At 45.4% G+C, this 9,664-nt stretch overlaps 1 protein-coding gene across 1 annotated transcript; it reads right to left on the reverse strand.

Moving 5' to 3' along the window:
• Positions 1-2,611: 2,611 nt before the first annotated feature.
• Positions 2,612-7,328, reverse strand: LOC141541655 (immunoglobulin superfamily member 1-like). Its single transcript, XM_074266010.1, has 6 exons — positions 7,295-7,328; positions 6,517-6,795; positions 4,675-4,887; positions 3,991-4,290; positions 3,008-3,307; positions 2,612-2,628 (listed from the first exon to the last, which is right to left on the reverse strand). The coding sequence occupies exons 1-6, from the start codon at positions 7,326-7,328 to the stop codon at positions 2,612-2,614; spliced, it is 1,143 nt and encodes a 380-aa protein (XP_074122111.1).
• Between the last annotated feature and the right edge of the window lie 2,336 nt (positions 7,329-9,664).

Consider the following 9,664-nt stretch of genomic DNA (forward strand, 5'->3'; position numbering starts at 1 on the left):
TCTCCCATTTCCTGTGGATATGGTAGATTTCTATACCCAACTGAGTGTGTGTGTTATTCCCTCTCTGAACCAGTTCTAATGAGAATAAGGTCCAGTCACTCTTTCTTCCTTTCCCACTTTTCTCCTCCACTATAAAAGCTTTTTCCTGTCACTTTTACTTAAGATAATTTCTTTCATTCTGCTGTTTTTGTTTCTCCCAGCTTATTCCTTTCTCAGTCCTTAATTTTATTTTCTCTAGATATCATCTCTTCACATTCAACTAATACTCTCAGCATATACATGTATATCTATATCTATCTATCTATCTATCTATATATATGTAATCTATATCAATATATATCAATATATCTATATCTATATATCTATATCTATATCTATATATCTATCTATATCTATCTATATCTATATCTATATCTATATCTATATCTATATCTATATCTATATCTATATCTACATCTATATCTATATCTATATCTATATCTATATCTATATCTATATCTATATCTATATCTATATCTATATACCCCTGAGTTCAAATCTGGCCTCAGACACTTAACATTTCCTAGCTGTGTAACTCTGGGCAAGTCATTTAACTTCAATTACCCAGGAAACACAAAAGAAACGGACAAACATCATATTCTAAGTCCTCCAATCGCTTAATGTAGAAACAGCTGAATAATCTTTGGTTTTGTCTTCATGATTCTTGAATTGTTAATTTCTGGGAAAGATGCATTAAGGAACAAATTTATTAAGGGTGAGGGAGAGGAAAAGAGATAGAAGAAGAGAAGAAGGGAAAAATTTCCTTTGCAAAAAGTGCCCAAATATTCAGCTTATATTGTCGTTGAGTGTGGTTTCTCTTGGTATGTTCTTGGTATCAGTTTTCCTCTTATTCAAGGTTCTTATGTTCAGCTGAGTGTAGGTCACTTCCTGTGGATCTTCGGCCATGGGAACCTGAAGGAGAAATAGAAGAGGGAGAGAACAGGGAGAAATTAGGAGCAGATGTTCTTAATCTATTTGTGTGTCATGAAATCTTTGAAGACTCATCTGCCAAAAGCAATAGATGCCTTCCCATTCTCATACTTTTAGATACATGAAATATACTTCATAGAATTATGAAGGAGATAAAGGACATTGAAGCACTGTCATTGAGGTGTTATAGAAATATTCACAATAATTTAAGATATCCTCATTTTAGAGGCATTGAATGGCATTCCTGGAGACAGAAGACAGAATAGGGTTAACTCACCCATGGTCCCCTTGTTGTCTCTCCAGTCTCTTCTTCATCTGAAGTGAAGAATAGATTTCATCATTCCCAAGCTCCCAAGACCCGGATTCCCTTCTATTATTCCTCTTCACCCTCTCCCCCTGGGGCCAGGATTCTGTCATCTCCTTCAACAGATAACTTACATGGCCTTTCCTCTCTGGGTGCCTCAGCATGATGGGGCTGGCAAGTATTTGAAGGGAGACAGTAGCAACAAAAACAGCTAGAGTAGGAAGAAAGGGAAGACATGGGATAAGCGGCTGGAGTTCACTCTCAGATTTTCTATTAGCATTTTCCCCTCCTCCCAATCTCTTCCTGCTAAAGAGAGTCTGGGTTACATGGGAAAAGAAAAAAAGGGCACCATGGGAGGAGGAGCTGAGTTTCCTTACCTTGTACGGATGCATCCCTGCAAAGATCCTGGTGAGATACACATGAAAAGAGAAAGAAGCAAGGTCAAGGAAGATCTTAGAGGAAGAAAATTTAAGCCTTACCCATCTCTGTTTCATCCTCTTTCCCCCAAACTTACCCAGTAGTACAAGCAAGAGAAGGCAAAGGAATAGGAACAGAAAGCAAACATAGCTGAGGATGATGATGAGGCTGTTACTTGGCTCTGAAACTAGGTGAGGGGAGAGAGAAGAGTCAACATAAATGACTGTGCTAAGCAATGCTCACACTTCCCCTATAATTGCCACCGCATTTTCTTTTCTTATCCCCATCTTCCCATCACCACGAACATCCAACAGTTTGTACAAATCACACTGAGGGAGGGTTTATCTCTTGGAATAAGAGTGAGGTAGACAGAAACCCGAATAACAACGTATTTGTCAAGTAAGACGTAAGGAGGAATGCTTTATGTCCCAGCTCACACACTGGGTCCTCATTAGCCGGGAAGTGAGGACTGGGTGAAAGTCTCTATAGATTCTCACACTGTGTTTCTGGGCAGAAGCAAGGCCAGGCTTTCAGTTCCTTGTAGGGGCTGAGGAATGGAGTGGTTACCAGTACCTTCCTGCTGTGTTCCTCTCACCTCTTACTTCTCTTACTAGAAGCTCCAGGGCATCACTCGGCTGCTTCCAGAGACTTTCATTGGTGCCCAGCTGATAGCTGCAGCAGTAATTGCCAGAGTGCTCGGGGGTCACATGGGTGAAGATGAATCTGCCCCCATCTTCATGGGCTTCCATGCTGTGCAGGATTCCCTCAACCCCCTCCTTGTACAGAGCAAACCGAGGAATCCATGAGGGTCCCCGGCAAAGGAGGGTCACATTGCTCCCCGAGGCTACCTCTAGACCAGGCCAGGCTGAGAGAGAAGCCTTGGGGAGTGTATCTGGAAACACAAAGAAAGACCCGAGATGCTCAATTCCCCTCCACAGCTGTGTGAGGGTGAGCAGAAGGGGGGCAAGATCAAAGAGTTCTCTGAAGAATTTCCTGACCAACCATTCCACTGATTCTGACCATGCATTGCCCTTAGTCTAGTTCCCTTAACAGGGGTAGATAGTACACTCCAGATGGTCTTTGGGGTTATCTAGGAAAATACGGTTGTTTCTCCTTCCATTCTTGTCCCTTTGGTGCAGTTCCTGAGCTGGTCCATTGTTCCAACTTTGTTTTTCACCTTCTAGATGATATCCAGTCCTTATCCCAACCTCTCCTTTGTGCTGTTAAGAGGAGACCACATTTTCTGGGCTACCTTTCCTTTCAATTTCAACTTCCATCCCTCTATTTTTTCCCTGGAGAATTTGAAGACATTCTTACCTGTCACCCAGATCTCTAGGGCATCACTGGGCTCTGACACCTGGTATGGAGCCATTCTTTCAGAGTAGACACAGGTGTAGTTGCCAGCATCCTGGGCTCTCACAGAGAGGAGGGGGAAGTCAGCTGAGGTCCCAGCTGGGCTCTGGCTCTGCAGGGGCTGAGGGCTGCCCACCTTCAGCAGAGTGAATGTCGCTCTCCAGAGTGCTGACTGAGGGGGCTGCCTGCACTGGAGAGTCACGTGCTTCCCAGGCTCCACCACCTGGCCTGGGTGGGCTGAGAGAGAAGGCTTGGGCAGAGATCCTGAGAGGGGAAGAATGGGGATAGGGTGTCAGGACACCTGGGTCAAGTCCATGTTCTGACTCTCAGTTCCTATGTGACAGTTCTTATTCAACTGGAACTGAGATTCAGTTTTCTTCTCTATAAAGGGGAGATTATTGCTCTCTGTAAAGGAGGGGGTATGAATAAAAGATGCCCACTATCTTTCTATTCACAGCTAGCTAGCAATCTAAGGACACTGTCACACTGCAGGGACCTCACCTAGTCTATGATCTCATGCCTCTGATGACGGACAGGCAGGGAGATCATGATCTTCTTCTCATCAGGGGCTACACAGTCAGGCTCAGGGATGAATCAGGGTCCAAGAGAGAGAAGGCTTATCTCCCGGCTCTGTTCCTCACTTTTAGGTGACCCTGGACAAGTTCCCTGGACAATCATGTAGTCATTGGTAAAGGGAGGGTTTGCTCCCTCTCAGCTCTGGGTCTTTGTGCTGCTTCTCACTCCTAACTCAGGGCACATCATCAGCTTTTACAGGATTCCAGATCACAACAGAAATATTTCATGTGTCACAAGATCCCTGACTCAGGACCGGCCTCAGAACAGATCAGGCCGTGTAGGCCCCCTGCCCTGGGCTCTGTGGGGCCCCTGTCTTGGCAGTGAGCAGAGGGTCACACTCAGCATTATTCTGGGGTCCCCACACCCCTCACCTGTCACCACCAGCTCCAGGGGCTCACTGGATTCTGATTCTTCACCAGAGACTGTCCTGTCCTTGTAAATACATCTGTAGCTCCCAGTGTCCTCAGGTCTGACAGAAGGGAGGGAGAAGTCAGTCCAGAGCTGTGCTGAGTTCTGGTTCTGTAAGGGCTTCTTGGTCCCAGTCTTCCACAGAATATATGTCACCTCCTCAGGAGAAGCCAGCCTGGGCCTTGAGCACCAGAGAGTGATGTTGGTCCCTGGGGCCACCACAAGGCCTGGCTGGGCCCACAGGGTGGGTCTGGGTAGTTGTCCTGAGGAGAAAGGGGTGTTTGAGGTCAATGTCAGATGTCATTTCCAGACCCCTCTGTTAACCCCCTGAAAGGGGCAGCAGAAATCTTGTTTCTTGTCTGATTTCCTCACTTAGATCCTGTCTGAATGGAGAACGCCCCCATTATCATGGGGCCTAAAGTGAGATGGCCCAGACCTTTCTTCCAGCCCTATTCCCACCATCCCTTCAGAATTCCCTGGATCTTATGCTGTCCCCGGAGCTTTGGGGCCTCTATGTGGGGACATGGAATGGGGACTTAGGGATTCCCAGGACTAGTCACCAAGTATAGTCAGCTCCATGGCTGGGCTAAGATGGGATGCTCTGTGTGGGGGTGTTTTCAGGTAGTAAATACAGCTATAGCTCCCACTGTCCTCGGCCCCCACAGATGGAAGTGAAAATTCAGTCCCGGGCCCTGCAGGGATCTGTAGCAGTAAGGGCTCCAGGCTCTTTGCATTCAGCAGGGCAAAATTGTAGTCCTGAGTGGGGGACTGTGCAAACATTTGGCACCAGATGGTCACTGTTTTTCCTGGCAATATCAAGGATCCAGGGGAGGCTCCAATGTTGGGTTTGGGAAGCATTCCTGAGAAAGGAGGGAGGAAGAAAGTTAGAGACCTGATCTCTGCCATCCCATTCAATCATTCCATGAAAACATCCAAACAGAGAAAAAGGGTGGACTAAGCATGCCTGATCAGGCTCATTTGCACAGTCCTGTAGGCCTGCGGGGCTCCTTGGTCACTTTCAGAAAGATGTTCTAGGCCCCAAAAGGCTGTAAATCTACAGAACAATGAAGGACAAGGAATAAGGCAGGGAACAGGTCATTGTTTCATATATGGCCCCTTCTTATTCCCTTCCAGGGGCCCAACTCTAACCCCAAGCCAGCAGGACCAAGGATAGACTCTAATGCAACATGGCTGCCACATTCAGACCTTTCTCTTGCATTTTAAGGTTTGAAAATCTCTTTCTTCTCTTCCAAATAATTCCATCACTGAGTGATAGACAGATCTTGAGATTCCCCGGCCTCAATTTCCCCACACTGCGGCAGGTCCTTGTCCTATCACCCATTGTGCTTTCTGCAGTGAAACCAGAGCAGGAGCTGCTAGAGGAGAATGGGGGCTCCCTCTGAGCTCTCCTTTTCCTGCCCTCCATCATCTATCAGTAACTTCCTGTTCAGTGAAGGAGCCCCAAAGATTTAGGGAAGGTGGCACCCTTGCTACCTGACAATAGTCGCAGTCCCAGGGATCACAGGGTTTGAGCTCTAGCATCCCCATTAGACCATCCCAGACCATTAGAACATGATCTTCATGTCATGAAGGGAGGAACTGAGTTCCAGAAGGCCAGGACTTTCCCATAGTCACCCCACCAGCATCTAGGGGGACAGGTGTGTGAAATTATTTCACAGCCACCAAATCTGAGGCTCCTCCTCCCTTTACCAGGCTATCTTCTATCACAAGCCAAATGGACAGTAGCTTGGGGTGCTGAGAAGAGCCCAGTGCTAGAGTGGACCCAAGGGAGAAGTAAAGACGGCATGCTGGGAAGGACCAGGACAGAAGGGCTTTACAGGCTAGGGCATTGAGGTGGGACATGATGGGTGTTGGGAAAGCATCTGCTGGGGCAGATGAGAATATAAGGAGGACAGCAGGGAACACTGGGAGACAGAACGGGGCTTGTGGGATATTGGCAGTGTGAGCCCAAAGAAGAAAGGAAAAGTTCATCTAGGTAAAGTTTCCACTGTAAAAGCTGGGTGCCCCTGCTCCCAAAGGCGGCTGTGTATGCCTGAGGGAGGAGCATCCTGGCTTGAATGGCTGAGTCACCAAGGGACCCTGAGCAGATGAGGGGAGATCCCTGGATTTGCTGCTAGGAGACATGGCTCCTCATCCTGTCCCTGGCACGTAAGATCCCGCTGACCTGCTCGAGTCCCCTTACCTTCTCTCCAGGCCTCAGTTTCCCCATCTCTAAAAGAAAAATCATTATGTGAGCTCTCCTCCTGGCAGAATTATTGAGGGGAAAGATTTCTAAACTTTATAATCTTAACCTCAGAGTGGGTGAGGCAGGTGTTCTCAGAGCCTAGGCAGGTGGTTGGTGAGGGGAGACAGTTAATAAAGACTGACAGTTTTCCCTTTTACTCATCAACTCTCTAGAGATGGATCAGGGGCTCCTCTCCCCGGATTTGGGTTTCCCCAAAGGAAGGTTTGATACCAGCACCCCTCACCTGTCATCACCATCAGGGCCAGGGGGTCACTGAGCTCTGACCACAAGGGCCCCTGCCCAGAGCGGCACCTGTAGCTCCTGGCATCTGTCCAGTCATTCACACTCCTGAGCACAAAGTCTGCCTGTGACCATGAGTCATTTCTCTCCTCTCTGAGCTCTCCATCCATCCAGAGCTGGAATCTGTCACTCCCCAGTCGGGCCTGGCACCTGAGGGTCACATCTGCTCCCTTGGGGACCACGGGACTTGGCAGAGCCCAGAGGGTGGGTCTTGGGAGGATTTCTGAAGAGGAAACAAATTTGATTTTTAGCGATTCCTCTGGAGCCAGTGTTTCTCCTCCACATCCTGAAGTCCCTCCTTTCATCACCCCTTCCATTCTTTGCAATGGTGCCTGTTTTCCTCTCTGCTTAACCCAGGAGTGGATTTCTGGGTTGATCTGAGACAAAGACTGAAAGGCGAACGTTGCGCTTTTGGGGCAGGACTCACCCATCTGTGCCCTGACCTCCCAGTGCAGACACAGCCCTGTAAGAGAAGACCAGGTTACAGATGGCTCCCCTCCAGCCCATGCTGACTTCTTCCCCAGCCCTTGCCAACGACCCTGATTCTCTAATTCTGCTTTGATCAAAATATGAAGGGGGATCCCTGTGAGCACAGACTGGGTCCTGCTCTGCCTCAATGATTCTGCCTCCTCTTTAGGTTTCCTCCCTGTCCTTCTGACTCAGTCAGCCAAGGGTCTTGGCACAGTATCCCTCCCTCGCCAGGCTTAACCTTGGAGACTTACCTATGGAGAGCAGCAAAGTGAGTGTGGAGTCCATGGTGGGCCTTCAGCTCTGTCCTAATCTCTACTGTGGAGTGGACCGGAGGCTGCAGGACTGGAGGCTAGCCCAGGATGTTGTGGGCAGTCCTTCTACCTCAGGCCTCCTAAACCCTGGCCCCACAGTTTCCGCTCTCATACAGATGAAAGGGACTATGGTCCTCCAAGGCTTATTTCTGAATGAATTAGAGTGACTACAAGTAGATGGAACCTGTAAAGGACTGTGGAATATGATGGGCATTTAGTGTCAAAGACAAAAGGTGATCTGTGGCCTCCACAGGTGCATCTCTGTTCTATGAAAGGAACAACATCCATCTCAAAATGCTGACACTCTAATTACCAAGATTGAGCACAAACTCTTAACTCCACAGCCCTGGAAGACTGCCTTCATAGCCTTCACTTGGGAGATGGATGGGCACATGTTCCATGGCTGGTAGAACTTCTGGGTAAGTGTCATTTGCTGTCTTAGTATGAACATCATCACCAGCAGCCACCACACCCGCAGTGACAACAACAGTGGAATCATTGTAAAGTACTTTCAGCTTGGCAAATATTTTACATACGTGTTCTCATTTGAGCCACACAATGTGTGAGGTAGCTATCACACCTTCCATATTTTACAGATAAGATCACTGATGTAGACAGAGTTCAATTCCCTCCCCAGATTCTCTGAGTCTGGTTTGAACTCAGCCTTTCCTGGTTCTAATCGTTAAAAATCATGAATCAAAATGCAGATGATTTGTTTCCTTTAATCTGCAAGTATATAAATGCCTCGGTAATTCCATCTTCTGTAGGAGGCCAAAATGGTCACGCCTTCCAATGGAGGACTGTCCAGCACTGGTGTTGGCTGCTCTGCTTGCCCTTTGGTCAGCCCTTCTGCATAAGCTTATGTTAGCTGGTTGACTAGGACATATCAAGGGTCAATCAGAACAGTCACTGACTGTTCTGGGCTGTCTTGCCCATCATCAGTCAATAACCTGTTGGCACAGAGTCCCATGAGACAGTTGGCATGCTACCTAGAAAGACCCCAGCTCAAACTCAATGACCATTTATCAAGCTTCTGCCATGTTGCCTGACCTGTGCTAATTGCTGGGAATTCAAAGAGCAAAAAGAAACAGATCAGTCCTTTTGTAGCTTGTTCTTTACTGGCAAGGGCAAAAATAGATTTCAGTATAAGCACTTATGCATGATGAATTTGCAGGTTAAGAGTCCACTCTCATTTAAATGATTGTTAATGGTAGTTATAGACAAGGCAACCAGCACACTGGACATTTCAGTGAGATATTAAATATTAGGAAAGGAAAGATCATTCCCTTTGAGGCCAGGCTAAAAGAAGTGAGATCTATTTAGCCTTTTATTAATGGCCTGGGAGACATCACTGGTTTCTTTATTTTTGAAATACATTTTTTATTAATCTTTTTTGATGTTTTGTCTTTTCAGAATTTCTTCCATCATTCCTTTTGAACTTCTTCACAGAGCATTTTCTCATAAAACGAATGACATTTTACAGGGAAAAAAGAAACAAATGAAGGGGAAAATGATCAAAGTTAGTCAATCATTCATAGAAGCTTGAAAATACCTTTATTGTTTCAAACTCATGAAGTTCCCCTTTGCAGAAGAGTGAGCTAAGAATGTCTTCTCATTTTTTTACCTTAATAATGTTTGACTTGGGTAATTGAGAAAAAGCGGAAAGTGGTAAGGATTTAATAATTAGTAGAGAAAAATAATCATTTTGGTTGAGAAATTCTTGGGATATTATGAATCTTAGAGGAGGAGAAGATAATTTTAAAACTGAAGATAAGATGGAAAGGAATATTCCAAGTCTATAAATGTGACCAGAGAATTTGAGGAATGTAACTTGTGCCGTGTAGTTTGGAGGAAGAAGATTCTACTAACTTTTTTATGAGTCCCTTTCAAGTATATGTATATATGTGTGTGTGTGTGTGTGTGTATATATATATATATATACATATATATATATATGTATATATATATATATATATATATATATATATATATATATGCAGGCTTCAATGTAAAGTAATTTAAGATTAGAGAATACATATCCATGCTAGTTACCAGAAAGATATATGTATATATATATATATATGTATGTATATATATTCATACATATATATATGTTTCTATTTGAGAGATTCACATATAATTCCCTTTATGTATTCTATAATTTTACTTCCTGAATCCTTGAAGAGACCTGATGCTCCCCTTCCTCAGTGCATGCTGAGGAGTCATGGGCTAGTAATGATCACATTCACTTATCATCATGATCACTACTATTCCAAGAACTCTGGTAGAAAGTGAATAAAAATGTCCAAA

The sequence above is a fragment of the Sminthopsis crassicaudata genome, chromosome 1 (genome assembly GCF_048593235.1).
Source record: "Sminthopsis crassicaudata isolate SCR6 chromosome 1, ASM4859323v1, whole genome shotgun sequence".
Lineage (NCBI taxonomy): Eukaryota > Metazoa > Chordata > Mammalia > Dasyuromorphia > Dasyuridae > Sminthopsis > Sminthopsis crassicaudata.

Bases quoted from the DNA above. Each gene is read 5' to 3' on its own strand.
- LOC141541655 (XM_074266010.1), bottom strand. From the start codon at position 7,328: ATGGACTCCACACTCACTTTGCTGCTCTCCATAG. The intron at 4,888-6,516 runs GTGAGGGGTGCT...CTCCTTTCTCAG, and splicing joins GGCCCTGATGGTGATGACAG to GAATGCTTCCCAAACCCAAC. The intron at 3,308-3,990 runs GTGAGGGGTGTG...TTCCCCTCTCAG, and splicing joins CCTGGAGCTGGTGGTGACAG to GATCTCTGCCCAAGCCTTCT.